This window comes from Phymastichus coffea, unplaced genomic scaffold (assembly GCF_024137745.1).
Source record: "Phymastichus coffea isolate CEN01 unplaced genomic scaffold, Cenicafe_Pcof_1.1 PCOF00014, whole genome shotgun sequence".
NCBI lineage: Eukaryota > Metazoa > Arthropoda > Insecta > Hymenoptera > Eulophidae > Phymastichus > Phymastichus coffea.
The window spans coordinates 2,957,032-2,975,563 of record NW_026706825.1 but is presented as its reverse complement, the minus strand read 5'-3'; the positions used below and the strand labels follow the sequence as shown (position 1 = coordinate 2,975,563).

The following is an 18,532-nucleotide window of genomic DNA, read 5'->3' as shown; positions in this document are numbered from 1 at the left end:
CATTTTGGCGTACCGTCTTTTTTCCTCTATCTATAGTCTCTTTTGTCCTAAATTTCTCTAGCTTTTTCATCGTCCTATTGGTTTGTCGTTTGTTTTGTTTTTCTTCTGTGCAAAATATGATTTGCTTTTTACTATATACTCATCCCTACTTATTTTATCTACGAACCATTTCCGGGCTGTTCGAAATTTTCCCTGTTTTCACAACTATCTTGCTTTTCTATCCCTTGATCATTTTCTTTCCTAACTTTGTCTAATCTATTCATCTCTTTTTTTAATTCTTCGTATTCTATTTTTCTAATTTTTTCTTTCTCATCCCATTTTATCCATTGTCCCTCTACATTGATTCTACCTATTCCAATTCTAACATTGAGACCCTTACCTTTTCTTTCATATACCCATTGTTTTATTTCTTCTTGCTTCCTCCTTTCCTCATACGTCAGATCATTTTCGATATATATAGTGGTGCCCTTTAATTTACTTTTATTCCTCATAATATTTTTTTTTACATCTTCATTTTCCAATTTAACTATAATCACTCTTTCTTTCCTACCGCTCACCCTTGCATTGACAGCTTTCACTGAAGTTCCCAGCTTGAAGCTTAAAAATTTTTCCACCCACCCTTTATAGTCGCCTTTTGATTCAGTGTTCTCGTTTTTTTCTATCGCTTCTATATGTTGATTAGCACCCTTTATAACAATATTGCATGCTCTTTCTAATTTATCCTTGTCATACATCATTTTTTTCATTTTCAACACTTCCCTATCAGTAAAACGTTCCGAGTTAACACTTACCCAGCTAGTCGCCCCACTGGTAGCGCTCACGCCGCACGCCAAACTTCGTCTGCTCATGTGGCTTCTTCCGCTTTTCACACTCCACGTCGAACCTTTGTCCCCGTCTGTGCTGTCATCAGTCGGGCCGCCTTCGTACTGCGATTCTTCCGTCTCCGACTCCCTCGCTGTTTCCACCGCCAGCGCCGCGTTTAACCTATCCTTAACCTCTGATATAAGTTCTTCCAGATTTCCCATTTTCACTTCCATTTCCTTTGATTTGTCAATCAGCTCTTTAATATTCTCTTCTTGTTCCTTGCATTTCTTTTTCCATTCACTTTTCTCCTCTTCCGTTTTTTTACTTTCTACCTTCAATTTTTCCCTTAATTTCCTATTTTCCTCTTTCACTCCTTCCAAATCATTATGCAATTTATCCAAATCCGGATCTATGAACGTCACTTTCTTCGTACTTCTTAATTTGCCGTCAAGCGTTTGTTGGCCTCCGCTTAGCGATGTCTTCGAAGCGCCTTTTCCTCCCATAGCTTTCCTATACAACGGGCAATCTAACCTCCAAGAACCCCTCCACACCAAAATCGTTTGTTTTGCACTTTTTCCTAGGCTTTCACCCAAACTTTATTAACTACGTCGTTCTTCGCTCTTTTACGCTTCTTTAGATCACTATTAAATTATTTTCTAAAAAGAATTACTAGCTCAATTTCGTACGGATGTTCAGAGTCGCTCAAGGCACGTGCGCACGCTCTCGCGTCATCCAACCAAGTCTAAAATTTTTTTCTAGTATATTTCAAACCTTTTACTACAAAAAAAATATTCAGGTTAATAATTTTTAATGTTACACACACTGAAAAAAATTGTTGAAAAAAATAAAAATAAATTTTATTTATTGTTAAAAATTGTCTGGGGTAAATCTACCCCATATAGCAGTTAAGGGTTAAGGTTATGTAGCATCGTAAATAAATTTTTTCACAAAAAACTATTTAAATCATCTTAAAGCATAAATCATCCCCTTTTAAATGCCGTTGAGTTTGCTAAAATTTTTTTTTTCGCCGAGATATCGTATTTTGAAATTTTTATATTTATGAATTTTTCAAAATTCGAAAATTCATTAACCCTTTGTTGCGCGAATTTTTTGGTTCAGTGAATTTACTCGAACATTGTTACTCGGGGTTTTTTTTTGGATCGCTCATCACGAACATGAAGTAAACGCACACGCACGCATTTTTTCAAAATTCTAACAGCATAGATCGAAAGTTCAGACAATTTTCCGTCAGAAATGTTCATTCCTGATTTCTATTCCTGATAAATTTCTGATAAAAGATCAACTGAAAAGAGTAAAAGAAAACTGTCAATTGGGACTTAATGGGTTAATGGATTTTTGAATTTTGAGAAATTCATAAATATGAAAATTTTAATGCGATGTCTTGGCGAAAAAAAAAGATATTTAGGCAAACTCAACGACATTTTGAAGGTGAATATTTGTACTTTAAGATGCTTTAAATAGTTTTCTGTGATAAATTTTATTTACGATGCTACATAACCTCAAATATATCAAAAATTAGTGCTTTTTGCACTTTTAAGTTAGGATATCTCAGAAACCTGACATGATGAAATAATTCTAAGGCCAGATTTGGATTTAGCGCACCAAAATCCTTCGAAAATACTGGTTGTGATATAGTAAATGCTGGTTTGTGATATAGTAAATGACCTATTATTTGTATACCTGTGTAATTATTATTTATATTTTCACAGATATACAATGAAAAATTATAATTATTTTCGACAGAGAATAACATCTCAATATTTTCTTCTAAACAATACTAAACAACGTTTTGCCGCGATGTGCATGAGGATTGCTGGTACTATAATCTCGCACATTTTCTCGCAAACTTCCGAAAAAATTTTAAAATATAGATTTACGGAAATTCATAGAAATATACTTTGAACCATTATAAACAACTTTCTTACTGTTATGATAAATTTTGTAATAATGGAAAGAAGGGAAATAGTGAGAGCTGGAAATTCACTTAATTTTAATTATATTCAGCAACGTTTTGTCAGCACATTTGCTCACCTCTTTAGATTATATTAACAGAAGAACAACAAATTATTAATAATAAAGTTGTAAATGTAATCGGGATAGCGCTCTTCCAAATAATTGCAACATCTTTAAGAAATGTTCTTGTGTTAAGAAAACATGATATTACTCCAATCCCTTTTTTATAAAAACCATTACAAGAGTTCGGGAGTGGGTTTCGACTCATGGAAGGGAGTAGTCGTGCCTTGACTATGAGTGTGAGTTTTGGTGAGAAAGTTTGAGAGGAAAAGTGTTTGAGGAGAGAGATAGAGGTGAAAAGAGCGTGGAGGTGGTAGACAATTGGAGTAAGGAAAGAGGGGCTTGGAGAAGAACAGGAAAGAGAAGAGAGAGAAAGAGAGGAATAAAGAAAAAAGACAAGTTAAGATTAAGACAGAAAATTAAAAACAGGAAAGGCAAGCAGAGAGGAGGGGCGGTAAGAAGTAAAGGTGGAAACAGAAAAGGTAAGACAGGGAATAAAGGTGAGATCACGAGTAGAAGTAGAGAGACGAATTAAGGCGTACGGGATAGTGATGGAAAGATTTGTGACAACAGAAAAATTAAGAAATAAAGGTGGAAGGATGGATAAGAAAGGTCCAGAGGAGAAAAAGAAGAAAAGAGTAAAGGTGGTGAGGAGGAGAGAGAGCGGAGAGGGGCTGAGGGAGAATATTAGAGGAGAAATGAGAGAGTCAAAAAGATGCAAGAGTGAAAGTGAAGGGAGCGAGATGGAAGGGGAGGGGGGAGAAGGATTGCACAACACGATAAGAGAAGTGTGAAAAAGTAGTAGCGCAGAAGATATAATGGAAAAGATACCGGTAGATACGAGGTGTGTTCAAAATGTAAGGTGACTTTTCAAATTTTACGGGCAACGTACTTTCGATTATCGATTTTTTCATATTTCATCATATTTCGAAAGTTTGAAATGTTTGTGTAAACTTATGCTCATTTTGAATAAAAATTGAATTTGTTTAATAAAAAAATGCTATTTTGATAGAAAATTTGATTTTTACATTTTTCTTGACAAATTTTTCAGTGCTTTTTTCGAAAAAAGTCGGCATATTTTTTTTCTTGAAATCTAATAATCATTCTGACTTTAGAATCTTGTAGTGCGTACCCAAAAACATAAAGTAAGCCATTTTTAGACATATTCTTGATGTTTAAGTACTTCAAAAATATACGCAAAGTAAAGTTAAGATTTTTGGCTCTTTCTTTAAACATTTCTGTCTGTCATGTTCTGAAAAAAAATAGGAAAAGTTAGGAGAGAAGAAAGAAGGAGAGAGACGAAAGATGAAAGGGAAAAAGCAGAACTTAGAGAAAAGAAACTGCAGGAAAATAGGGGCGAGAGGATGAACTAGTTGGAAGAAGCGTGCGTGAAACTAAAAGAAAGTATAGAAGGAGGAAACGAGAAGCAAAGAGGAATAGAAGTAGGCAATAAGGAAGAAATAGAGTATATGAGAGAAAAAATTGATAGAGAAAGTAGGATAAACAATATAATAGTGACAGACTTAGAGGGTGGGTTAAGATGAGAAAAGAAGGAAGAGGCAGAGGACTGGTTAAGGAAGGAACTAGAAATGAAAGGGGAGATAGTGCATCTGAGAAGAATAGGAGGAACAGCGGGGAGGGATGATCGGAGAGAAAGAGGAAAAAATATGCGACAAATTAGATGCGCTTCATGGGAACAAAAAGAAGGAATTATGAAGAGGAAAAAGAAGCTGGGACAGAAAAAGATCTACATGGATTAGGACTGGACGTAGAAGCAGAGGAAGATAAGAGAGGAAGTAAGATGGAAAGCGAGAGAAATAAAAAGTAAAGGTAAAGAGGTAAAGATGTGGCATAACGGGGTGAAGTCAAAGGAAGAAGAATGGTGGTGGAGCGAGAAAGAGGAAAAAATGGTCGGAAAAAGGGCGAAGGGTTTCGAAAACAATAGGGAAAAAAGAGAGAGAGAGAGGGGGGAGGGAGAGAGAGGGAAGAAAGGTAGTAAAGATACTGTTCTGGAACGTGGCATGGATTAGGAGCATGGAGAAAAACGACTGGGAATATGTTAGGGAATTTGATATAATAGGACTAACCGAAACCTGGGTGAAGAGGCAAGGAGCAAAAACTGGGGTGGAGAAGCAACTGAAAGGGTATAACATAGAGTGGAGAGACTCAAGAAGGGAAGGAAGAAGGGGGAGAAAAATAGGAGATGGAATAATGGCGATAAGAGAGAGGAAAAAGATGAGAAAGGTTGAATGGAAGAAAGAATAGCAGGAGAAATAAAGATCGGAGGGAGGAAATACATGATAGCAACGGAGTATATGCAACATGAGAAAAAGGAAAACTATGAATATTTAAGCGAAGAGATAGAGGAAAACAGAGGAAAAATAATAATTATAGGAGGAGACTTCAACGCAATAACAGGAAATGAAGGGGGAGAATGGGAGACAGAAGAAAACCAAGAAGAAATAAAGGCCAAGGATAAAATGTTAAACGCTGAGGGAGAAGAAATGATAAAATGGCTAGGAGAAATGGGCTTAGTGATAACGAATGGGAGAAAAGAAGGATACGAAGAGGGAGAAATAACATATATAGGAGCGAGAGGAATGTCAACGATAGACTATGTAGTAGGTAACGAGGAAGGTGATGAGGCAATAAAAAGGGTTTAAATAAAAGAGAGGGTAAAGTCGGACCACTTACCTGAAGAAGTGGAATTGGGAGACAACATAGCAGAAGAAAGAAAAGAAAAGGAAGAATGAATGATAGACGACTGGAGCGAAGAAGGTATAAGAGAGTATCAGAGATGGATAGACGCAACAGAAAAATGGAAAGAGGTAAAAAATAGAGTGAGGAACGTAGTCGTAAGAAAGAAGATAAGGAAAAAAAAAGGATCGAAACAAAGCTAGTGGAGAGAAGAATGTAGGATAAAAAGGGCTAGGGTGATGGCAGAGTTAATTAAGGTAAGAAAAGTGGAAGGAGTCAGAGGCAAATACCCAGAAGCAAAGAGAGAATACATAGAGGAAATGAGAAAAGCGAAAGAAGTTGAGGGGAAAAGAGTGGCAGAAAAATGAAGAAAAGATAAGACGAAAAGAAAATTCTGGGTTAAAGTGAATAGCAATAGGAAGAAAAGAATCGGATTAGATGAAAATATAGGAAAAGAAGAATGGTTAAAGCACTTCAAGGGACAACTGGCAGAGAAAGAAAAGGAAGAAAGCAAAGGGGAAGAAACCGAAGACAGCGAAGGAAAGGAAGGTGAAGAGATCAAAGTAAGAGAAGTAAAAGAGGTAATAAGAAAAATGAAAAAGAAAAAGGCAACAGGAGAAGATGGTATAGCGAATGAAGCGTGGATGGAAGGCACGGAAGGCTTGTTAAAAGATATGACAAAATGCTTAAACGGAATATGGAACGGTGAAGGATATCCGGAAGAATGGAGGAAGGGAATAATAGTACCAATATATAAGAAAGGGAGGAAAGGAGAAGTAGAAAACTATAGAGGAATAACGCTGATGGACACGGGATATAAAATATATGCGGAAATACTGAGGAAAAAGCTGGAAAGAGAACTAGAAGCTAAAGAAATGCAAAGCAATACGCAGATGGGATTCAGGTAAAAAGGAGGAACAATGGACGCAATATATGTATTAAAAACAATAATAGGGAAGGAAATAAGGGAAAAAGGAGGAAAACTGTTTGTATTCTTTGCCGACATAAAGGCCGCTTTTGACAAGATAAAGAAGAAGAAAATATGGGAAACAATGAAAGAGAAAGAGATAAATAGAAAAATTAGGAAAAGAATAGAAGAAATATATAAGAAAACACGGACTAAGGTAAAAGTTGGAGGAGAAATAATTGGGGAGTTCGAGACTTATAAAGGCGTAAGGCAAGGTTGCCCTTTGAGCACCACGCTATTTAATCTTGCCTTCGCCGACCTGGAAGTCAAGATCAAACAGATGCAAGAAGGAGGGGTAGTGATAGGAAAGAAGAAAATATGGACATTAGGATATGAAGATGATATAGTGATGATGGCAAAGAGTGAAAGTGGAATGAAGATGATTAAATGCAGGAGAGGAGGAGGAAGGGGAAAAGAAGAAGAATTCGAATGTGAAGGTGAGAAGATAGAGAAGGGTTAAAGAGTACAATTACTTGGGATATGTGATAAGCAGAAATAACGGAAATAAAAAGCAGATAAAGAAGGTAGAAGGGAAAATAAACACGAGACTTGGAAGACTATGGGTGCTCAAAGAAAAACTATTTAGAGAAAATTGGGAGCTAAGTATGAACCTGTTCGACGCACCGGCGAAAAGCGTGATTATGTATGGAGTAGATATCTGGGGATGGAAGAGATATGAAGAAATAGAGAGATTACAACTTAAATACATAAAGTGGGTATTGGAATTAGATAGAAGCCCGCCAAGTTACTTAATACGATGGGAAACAGAAAGACAAGAAATGAAAGAAATAGCATTAGAAAGAGCAATGAGGTATGAAAACAAAATAAGAGAAGAAAGAGATGGCTCAATAAAAAAAGAAGCATGGAGAGAATTAAAGAAAAGGAAAAGAAATGAAAAAGATAAAAAGCGTAAGAAGGAGAAGAGAAAGGAAAGGCTAGAAAAAAGTAAAATATATAGAGAGAGGGAGTAGGGAGACGAAATGAGAGAAAAGTTTTCGGAAGAAATAAGAGAAGAGCTAAAGAAAAAAGTAGGAAAAGAACTAGAAGAAAAGCTAGAAAAGTCAAGATACATAAACGAGTGGAAAGAACTGAAAGAAAAAATGAAAAAGTATAGATTAAACGAAATTTTAAGGAGAGGGAAGAATAAAAGGCCTACAATTAAGAGAAAGATTTAGGTTAGGTAATGAGACGAGAGGAAGCAGGTATTGGGAAAAGAAAGAAAATAAGAGATGCAGAATGTGTATGAATGAGGAAGAAAATTGGAAGCGCATAGTAGAAAAATGTAAAAAAAGCAAAAAAGATGGGAAAGAATGGGAAAAAATAATAATAAGAAGCAAAGAAAATATAGCGTGGATGATGGAGCTAAAATGGAAAAGAAGAAGAAACGAAGAGGAGAAAGAAAAAGGAAAACAAGAAGACAAATTATAAGATACTAAAGAAAATAAGTGAGGTTGAGGAAAGGAAAGGCAGAGGGAGCAATGGGAAATGAGAAAGGGGTGTCAAAGCCCTAATAAGGAGAAACACAGATGGAATGATTAGCAAGAAAGAGAGCAAAAGCAAAGTAAAGGCAAAGGTGAAAAGGCATAAGAAAGTAACAAAGGAAGAAGTCGAAAAGAAAATAGGCAAGAAAAAGAAAAATAAGAGCGGAAAAGGTAGATCCCGGAGAGAGAGAGGAAGAGAAGATTAATCGACAGAAAAATAGGAAGAAAAGCTGAACAGACAGAAGCAGAAGACAGGGACGCAAGAGTTGCAGACACACCTACATACGTACACATACACACACCCACACACACACAAAACACATACATTATCAATTATACAAACTGGACACGAGACACAATTGTAATATAAGAAATGAAAACTAAATGTAACATATAAGTTGTAAATAAATTAACTAACTAACTTACCATTACAAGAGTTCATTCGTTTAGGAAAAGATAAATCTGATTTATTAGACAACACTGATATTATCTACAATTTTAACTGCAAACAATATTCAACGGTCTACATAGGTGAAAGTAAGCGATTCTTAAAAATTAGATTAAATGAAAACAAAAAAAAAACATTGACTCAGATACAATAGTAGCTACACATAGAAGAACTCTCTCACATGAATTTTACTAGGACAAAGCTAAGATATTGGATTATGACAAAAATTATAAGAAATGCAGAATATCCGAAATGTTGTACATCGGCTTACATAAAAACACTTTGAATAGAAAAGAGGATATACAATATCTTAGTCATATTTATAAGCCTTTATTAAGATCGATGAGAAAGGGATGATAGATGAAGAATAAATATATATGTGTTGAAATACTTGATTTCTTACTGTATTGTAACGTGACTGGCTACGAGCTATTTGTTTTAGCCTATAATAATTTGACTACGAGAGAAATCAGGTACACACATATACATATAATTATATGCCATTAAAATTACATTTGCAACTTTATTGTTAATAATTTGTTGTTTTTTTGTTAATAAAGTCTGAAGAGGTCAGCAGATGTACTGACTAAACGTTGCTGAATATAATTAAAATTAAGTGAATTTCCAGCCACTATTTCCCTTCTTTCCATTATTACAAAATTTATCATTTAAGAAAACTATAATGGTGTGACGTCCGGGTCACTCTCAGGAACGTCTGAGGCGGACGTTTTCTCAGGTGCTCTGTTTGGTTTGCGTATGCGACGTCTGAACCGGGACGAGCAAATTGGTGAGGAAGGCTTCTACAAACGCGTGACGCGAACGCGGTAAAATTAAGTTTCTTTTTTAATGTAACAGTTCTAGCGAATATCTTAATTCACCGGAGTCGGCTCTTACATATAACTATCTCAGACCATGCCAAAATAGCCACAGAAAATTTAATAATTAACGAATGCGTTGCGAGTGTCTTGTTGAAAAATATTCCAAACCATGTCGGTCTATTTTTCAAAGACAAAAGAAAACGCGGAGGAAGCTAAGTTGTAGTTGAAAAGGAGAGGAAAGTGTAGAGAGAAAAAAAATTGTTTTTTTTGACTTCCTTTTATTCCCTTTTTTTTGAAGTTACTTACTGGCACTTGGAAAATTGGACCTTATTGGAACCGGAGGTGGCACTAGATTGAACTAGATTGCCTTTTTTCGATAGTGCACGCCCTTTTATAGCATGGGAGTGGTTGGGAGGAAAATCCCTCTCTCAATCCCTCAAAATTTGGGAAGAGTGGAAATGGCAGCAGTTTTTAACTGACTGACTGAGATTTTTCCACTTTTCCCTTTCGGCTTTTGAGCCTTAATTGGTTCAGGGGCGTGGTGGAAATTGGGGGCGTGCGCTCAAGGGTATGGGCCCTAACTCGTTAGATGGCTCTCCAAGTACCATTTTCGTTACAATTTTAACTTATAATTATTAATTGATTTATTACATAAATTTCATGGATCATTCTTAACAATACCACGGCTTACATACTATCTAAAACATATTTTATTCGAAAATTTTTAATTCTAGATGTTTATAACTTGTAACTTAAATAATTTGTTGTTTAAATAATCCGGAGTGAGAAGGGAGAACTTGTGCATTATTTATGGGTTGTACTAAAGTCGTTTACATCAACTCAATATATTATCGAGGGTGAATTATATATAATATAGTTTCCGAAATTGTTTTTTTTTTCGAGTTTTGTTGGTCCTTTGATTTATTTAATTTCTGCACAATTAATTTTTTTTTAAGACTTGAATATAAAAGGAAAATTTTTAACAGGTTATTTTTATTATTTTGTTTATTGTAATATATTTTGTTTTCTACAAATACGATTTTAATTTGTGTCGCATAATGGACTAATATACTATCATTTATTTATGTAATTGTCTTTTGTTGTAACAGGCTGCCGTTTAGTCTAAAATATCTCTTGAACGTACCTATAAAATGACTAAACGACGCCTAGTTATCTATATGTTCGAAGCACATCAACCTACCTTGTCTTGGAGTGCGCCTGCGCAGAGTCTCTTCGATACTCCGAGTTGGGTTCCCCCAACTCGCCGCTTGGCGGCGCTGTCGCCCTTGCTTAGTGGCGCTCGCGCGGCAGCTGCTGGAAACTCTGTTGACGATTCCCGCCTACCGGTATCCGCGTGATCCGTGCTACGTTACCGGCGAATTCGAATCGAATGTAAACAAATATAGACGCGACCTCCGGACAAAGGAAAGACTAAATAACGATGACTCGGTTAAGTACAGACTATCGTTCACTTTATTAAGGAGATTTAATTACACGGGGGTTTTGCCGAGAGACTTGCGCACGCTAACGCGAATGACAATCTACGCAGTATGAGAGAGAGAGAGAAAACCCGTTCGCCGCGAACTAACCGCTCGCACGCAACAATTGATCTCTTCGCGCACGCTGCGCGGGATCGCACGCTGTTAACAATAATAGGGGAAGGTGCACCTACCGCGAGAACGATGAGGATACGGTGGCCAACCGTATCCGAACAACAAACTGCTGAAAAGCTGCTTCGCTGCTCGCCGCACCGCCGCGATTACTGTTGTTGCTGTTGTTGTTGCTGCTGTCGCTGCTATTGCTGCTGCTGCTATTGCTGCTGCTTTTGCTGCTGCGGCTATTGCTGCGGCCACCCGCGCACTCAAGTCACGCTGTTCGCTTAAGCACCACCAAACGAAACCACACTCACGGCTCGGAAAAGGGTTAGCTCGACGCTGACAGACTGAGTGTCACAGTCATACTGCCTGTTGAACGCTCCCCTCCCGGTCATTGCCCCTACGCGCCCTCTCTCTCTCTCTCGCGAACCGATCACGGCTTCTCTCGTTCAGGCGCTCATTAACCTCGCGCGAGTCGAACGATTTTCGGTAATCGTTGCATTGTATATTTATTAAACTTTCTAACTTATTTAGGAAAAATAGTTTCAAAACTTTTGGATATTTTCGTTAATTGTGCGGAAATTACGAGGGTGGTCCGATAAGTACATAGACTACAAAAGAAAAACGAAAATTTTGGAAAAGTGGCTTTTTATTTTTCAACATAGTCTCCTTTTAGTTCGATACACGTGGCCCAGCGATGCTCCAACTTCTTTAACCTGTCTGAAAAATACGTTTCCTCGAGGTCTGAAAAGTAGGCTTCCGTGGCAGCGATTACCTCCTCATTCGACTCAAATTTCTGCCCGGCGAGTGACTTTTTCAAGTTTGGAAACAAAAAGAAGTCGCACGGGGCTAAATCTGGAGAATACGGTGGAGATACGGGCAGCAGTTCGTAGTCTAATTCGACCAATTTGGCCATGGCGACAGCGGAGGTGTGAGCCGGTGCGTTGTCATGGTGGAAGAGCACTATTTTCTTCGCCAAATGGGGCCGTTTTTTCTGCAATTCGACGTCGATTCGACCCAATAATTCGGCATAGTACAGCCCTGTGACCGTTTTGCCCCTCTCCTGGTAGTCGATGTAGATCACACCTTGTGAATCCCAGAAAACGGTGGCCATCACCTTTCCGGCCGATGGGGCAGTCTTCGCCTTCTTCGGAGCACTTTCGCCGGGTAAAGTCCACTGTTTCGACTGTTCCTTGGTCTCTGGTGTATACCAGTGGATCCATGTTTCGTCGACTGTCACGAAACGACGTAGAAACTCCTTCGGATTGCGCTTAAACAGCGTTAGACATTGCTCTGAAGTTGTCTCACGGTTGCGCTTGTTGTCCGGAGTGAGCAAACGCGGCACCCATCGCGTCGACAGCTTTCTCATGCCCAAAATTTCATGCAGGACATGACCCACGCGGTCTTTTGAGATGCCTACGATCTTAGCTATCTCGCGCACCTGCAATCGTCGATCTGCCAATACGAGATCGTGAATTTTTGTCACGTTATCCTCCGTGGTAGCCGTTTTCGGACCACCTGGACGTGGCTCTTCAAAAATCGACGTGCGACCACGTTGAAACGCGTTAAACCAATTTTTGACGGTCGCCATCGAAGGAGAAGAGTCACCGTACACAGCATCCAAGCGCTTTTTGATTTCGCTGCGCGATTTCCCTTCCAAAAACAAGAATCGAATCATCGACCGATACTGCTCTTTTTCCATTTTTCAAAAATCAACGGACACACTTGCTTTCACACGCTCTCAAAAATAAACTACAACTCCGATCCGGCTGAAATCTTGACAGTAACCATCGAGAAGGTTGTACTACGTGATAGAATATTTCTTTTGCGAGAGTGGCGCCATCGGGCGGTGAGGTTAAGTACTTATCGGACCACCCTCGTACGTCTGATCAAAAAATGTACGGAAGGTTTCAGGGAGCTGCGAATTTTTCCTATCATTCTGTTATTTTCTTAACATTTTATTTAAAAATGATTATTGAATTTTCTTTCCTATGATAAATTTTTTAGCTTTTAAAAGTGGAAATTTTTTGGGAGAAATCGTGTAACAGGATGTAGTTAAAATTCCGCTGCTCCTTTACTCTATACCTAAACCTACTCAAAAAAAACTTTACGATTTTTCGGAGTAAAATTTGGAAACCGTGTGACCAAGGACCACCTGTTTTCAGGTTTTTTTTGTTTCAGCTGTGCTCTGATTATTCTCTCCTTCTTCTCATTCCCAGAATTAAAATCTAAGTCACATATTAAACGCACACAAAAAAAACATTTTCGCTAACATTAATCGGGCCGACGTTACAAGGGAATCAAGACAGTATGTTACGTATTTCTTACTGATAGTTATTAACGGGTACAAGATTTTTTAATTTTTTGTCAATAAGAAAAGTTTGTTTCGTGCTAAGCGGCGATTGCATAGTTTCAGGGGCTATTTGCCTTAGTCCGAGTGCTGATTCAGTTATTTGGTCCAGCCTTTCAATTTAAGATTCCAATTGTAAAGAAAATTCAAGTCGTTATTACCGGAAAGTTAATTTTTTTAGTTACTTTTCATTTACCTAAATGACTGATCGAACTACGCAAATAGATAAATATCCGATTGTCATAAATAACTGCAATTATCTAGAAGGTCTACAAAAAGAAATATTAGAATTTGATATTATTTTCAGCAACATCCACTACTTTTAACGGTTAAAACTGAAAGCCGCCATGGTCTGACTCCAAATAACCCATACTTGGCTTTTAGAAGAAGAACTGAGAAAATGCAAACTCGCAAAAATCGTAAAAATGACGAAACTAGTTATGAAAAAATGTTAAAACTTCGAAGAGACCTGAGTAGAGCTGTAACTCTATTAGAAATGGTAAAGAGAAGAGAAAAAATTAAACGAGAACATTTACATCTAACAATTGAAGTATTTGAAAAGAGGTATGAAATTTTTTATATATATATGGATTTCTTTAGTACTATAAAATGGATTTTTATTAGAATATATTCAATTTGTAACGTAATAATTATTTTTATCGATTTGAATAGATTACAATGAAAAGTAATGTATATTTTATATATAGATATCAAGCGCAAGATTTCAGTGGGCAAATACTTGCTGAAGTGTCAGCACTTAAAGCAATAAGACCAGCATTTGCTCCCCTTTTTACTAATCAATTCGGTGTCCACCAGAACTGGTCAAATAAAGTTTGTGGAAAAGTAAGCAACTTCAATTGTAAATTTAATATAATATAATTACTTTAGAATATCTAGGTAAAAATGTAATGAATTTTCAAAAATTAATTAATTAGGATGAAATGATACCAAGAAAAGAAAAACGTCAGTATAAAAAAAGAAAGCATAAAATAGATATGAGAAGTGGAATTTTGGATGATAGTATTCACCATAGTCCTACAGTTAATAGCGAAAATAACAGAATAGTTTTAGCAGATGGACTGGACCCACTGGGTAGTTCAGATGACGACAATTTACTTCCATGTCACTCAAATTCAACACTTCCACGAGACCGTGACGATGAAGATATAGCTGATGAAGGACACTTTGCTTTCCGTAGAAATAGGAATAATAACTATTTACCTGTAAGAATACCGTTGCAATATTTAACATATATATAATATAGAGACTTGAATACTTATGTAATATTGATTTCTCAATTACTGCATTTATTAATTTTTTGGTTCGCAGCCTATATCAGAAGGACTTGGAAACTGGCCTAGGATAAATAAACATGACGAAAATATGCTTGAACAAAAATATAGATTTGCTTTAACTAGCATAAGGAAACCTTCACCGAAGTGCATTGGACTAGCAAGACGTCGTTTAGGCCGTGGTGGGAGGTATAATCATTAGTTTATAAAGTAACATAAATTATTTATTAATTTAACTAAAAGAACAAACCAAATTTTTTTAGAGTGGTTCTTGATCGCTATTCTAACGACCTAGATGCTATATGGTCATCTTTAGATTTCACAATACATGAACCGAAACAGGACGTAGGACCCAGTTCTTGTACAACTAATGATATTAATAAAGATTGGTATGGTATTTGTATTTTGATACTCATTCTTCTAAACTAAAAGATATAACAAACTCTATGAATCTATAGGTTACATTTTCGTCCAAAGACACCTCAACTTTTAGAACATAGTCATAGTGAAGAAAGTAGTGATGATGAACCTGAGACAAGGAAAGATAATTCAAGGCCACAACCTTTTTCATATCCATTTCCATCTGAGGCTACATCTATTTGCATAGACATTGAGCCAGATCAAACAGATGATGTACCTCCTTTCTCATCCGAGTTCAATATTTCTGACTACTTTTCTACTGATAACTTACCGGATTTTGATTTTGCATTTGAAGCTAGAAATAAAATTGAATTACCAGACAACAATAACTGGCAGAGCGATGAGTTAGGATGTTCACGCTTCTTAATCCTGCCAGAAGTCGAAAACTTATTTGCACCATCGATTCGACCTCAATTTAGTGATACTGTTAATAATGTAACTATATCAAACTGCTCTAGTATGTCTTCATCGTTAGAGATCGATAACCAATTGATATCTGCAAATTTTTCAATGTCTACGCAATGTACAAGTGTTGATGTTGAAATTCAATCGAACAAGCAATTTAAACAAAATAGGCAATTACTAAATGATAATAACGTTGCTTCTATGCTTTCCAAGTCTCTGATTGGTCCAACTCACAATAGTAATAATATTGGAAATGTTCATTTGTTGAGTGCAACAGGTACAAGCTGTAGTAGTGATAGTATTACAAACATCGATAATGGCCATCATGATTGTTCTATTGATCTAGCACACCATATAAAAAATTTACCAAATAATATGCATGTAATAAATAATCAATCAACAATTTTTGTATCACAAAAACATTCATCGTCCAATTTGCTACCTGGTTATAGTAAATTTACTAGTCTTGCTAGACAACAGCAACAATTCCAAAATCAAGTTCAAGAAACTCTAAAGCCAGGAGAAATGACACTGAATCAGAATAGGTAGGATTCTAGAGCCAGGTTCTTAGAGAGTTATAAATCTATGTAAAATTGTTATTTTTTATCACAGATGTTTGAAGTCAATTCCTTTTTCTAGTTGGTAGTAGTGCCTTGATTTGTATTTCTATTATGAAGCTTATATAGTATCTACACTCATTTCAATTCTTACTATTTATCTATCAAGAAACTTTGTAATAAGCCGAAGCAAATGTACCTAAGGTCGATAACTCGCATACCCTTATATATTGCTCGCGCGCGTGTTAATTTTTAATTTTTAGTATATTATTGTTTACTTCGTATAATACAATGTAAGTAATAATTAGAATTAGAGCCATATATTATGTACACTAGGTATTAGATCTCTGAAGAAATTAAGAAAAAGGACGTTACGCGTGATGCAAAAATTTATTTAATCTAAAATGTGTATTATACAATAAATTGATCCTACCTCCTTGCAAAGTCGATTTTAAGGTGTGGAATATTCAAATATTTGGATTTAATTAAATTCATATTTTTCATATGTTTTTCATTTTTTCATACGGATTATGTATTTTAATGTCACGAAATTTTTCTTATTTATAAATTGTATTCATTTATTTATGAGTTATAATTAATAAAATTACAAGCTGTAAAATTTGATACATTACAACTTATATATTGTATGTATATAAAGCATAACTTTGATAACGTGATTGATAATAACTTTTAAATACTCAAAAATACATGCTATAAACTTTGATGTCTATTTAGATAAAGTACTTAAGAAAAAAATTTTCCGTTATTACCATCAATATTTATAAATTATCAGTTTCTGATCATCTATAAGCTATAAGTAATAAAAAGTGAAGAAACAGTTTTGTATTTTTTTTCAACCTTAAATTTGACGTTCTGATATTTTATTTCGATATATGTACCAATAATTTAGTTGCACTAAATAATGATATCATTTACACAAAGTTTCAAAGAAAGATACTGTGTTAATAAATAAATGGTTCTACCAAAACCACCTTAGGTGTTAATGTAAGAAACCTAATTAAGTAAGGATAAGTCATTTCAATACTTACAGCGAGAAAAAAAAGGGAGAGAGATAATCGCGCGCACTCACCATTTTCTGTAGTTAAGAAAATAATTTGCCGTTATTACTATCAATATTTATAAATTATTGCAGGTTTTGATCATCCATAAGCTATGAATAATAAAAAACGAAGAAATAATTCTGTTTTTTTTTTCAACCCTGAAATTTAATGTTCTGATATTTTTTTCAGCATGTGTTTAAATAATTCAGTTGCTATAAATAGTGACATTATTCACACATAATTTCAAAAAAAGTACTGAGCTATTGAATGAACGGTTCTACCGAAGAATACTTAAGATGATAACGTAATAATCTCATTGATAGAGGATAAGTAAATTAATTACTCACAGCGATAAAAAAGAGGTAAAGAAATGGTCGCGCGCTTACGTCGTTTTCTGTTTTATGTAGTTATATTACATTCGGCTAGGCAAGGTAGGCCGAGTCAGGCGCTGTCGTATGTTTTTTTACTCTTTTTCCATGCGTATAATTCAGATCCTCGTCTCTGGATTTGACAGGTAAAATCTTATAGTAATTTATTTAATTATTTACTCCACTGTAAATCAATTAAATAATAATTAATTCTTATATTTTGGGAAGGATTCATATATATGAATAATATAAGCAGCGAGAAAAAGAGGAAAAAAGATGGTCACACGCTCTCGCCGTTTTTCGTTTTATCTAGTTATCACATTCGGCTAGCCAAGGTAGGCCGAGTCGAGCGCTGCCATACGTCTTTTTATTCTCTTTCCATACGTATAATTCAGATCCATGTCTCTAGGTTTAATAGACAAAATAATTTAATAACAAAATAATTTCAATATCAACCCCTATAACCACCCTTATCAACCCCTGAATAGGCTAACCCACCTGACCCAGGGTAGAGCGAGATCAATCAACTATTTCTTTTTACAAAAATCTCACATGATACAGGTATTGTTACGTGACAGTTTTGATGTCTTTTCAAAACGGGCACGTGTTAGACCGTTTTTAGCTCCGAGTGGTCCTGACTCGGGCGAATTAAACCTTCGATACGGTACCCCGACCGTGTCAGCGAATGGATCGCGTATTTGCCGATAATATCCGAGGTTCGTCCGCACGAGCGGTAAGCGAGAGTAATGGGAAAGAAAAAGAGGGGGGGGGGCTCTCTGGCTTATTAAAATAAACTTACACGGGTACGTTGGATAGATTTATATATATTCTGATATATCAAATAACACGGTTATAATAATATCGCGCTACTATCTAGTTCGCGACTTATTAAATAAGTATTCTAAAATGCGCGGTCGGTCGTGCTTACACACCTGGTCCCGGTACGCAAACAAATGGATTTACCAAAAGGGGAACCTTGAATATGGTAAGTAGTATTGAAGTAAAGAGAGAGAGATAAAAAAACTACAATAAGGAAGAGATTTCGGTTTATCGAGAATTGAAGCCGGAAGTACTCACTCTGTTGTTTTGGTCCGAAATATTGTTTGGTTCGTGATATGGCCAATATATTTCTTTTTATCCAATAGTGTAGTTAATCGCAAGAAAGTGATAATTCGTATGGTCAACTTGTCCAATATATTCTTTTTATCCAATAGTGTAGTTAATCGCAAGAAAGT

The 18,532-nt window shown here is 36.0% G+C and overlaps 1 protein-coding gene across 1 annotated transcript in view; it reads left to right on the top strand.

Annotated features, from left to right (window-relative positions):
* Positions 1 to 17,054, top strand: part of LOC131673787 (enhancer of polycomb homolog 1) — a 77,614-nt gene extending 60,560 nt beyond the window's left edge. Inside the window, exons 4-9 of the mRNA XM_058952067.1 lie at positions 13,502 to 13,758; positions 13,902 to 14,037; positions 14,130 to 14,417; positions 14,524 to 14,675; positions 14,750 to 14,875; positions 14,945 to 17,054. Coding sequence (XP_058808050.1) covers positions 13,502 to 13,758; positions 13,902 to 14,037; positions 14,130 to 14,417; positions 14,524 to 14,675; positions 14,750 to 14,875; positions 14,945 to 15,860 — 1,875 coding nt within the window. The 3' untranslated portion in view covers positions 15,861 to 17,054. The remainder of the gene's footprint in view (positions 1 to 13,501; positions 13,759 to 13,901; positions 14,038 to 14,129; positions 14,418 to 14,523; positions 14,676 to 14,749; positions 14,876 to 14,944) is intronic.
* The last annotated feature ends 1,478 nt before the right edge of the window (positions 17,055 to 18,532 follow it).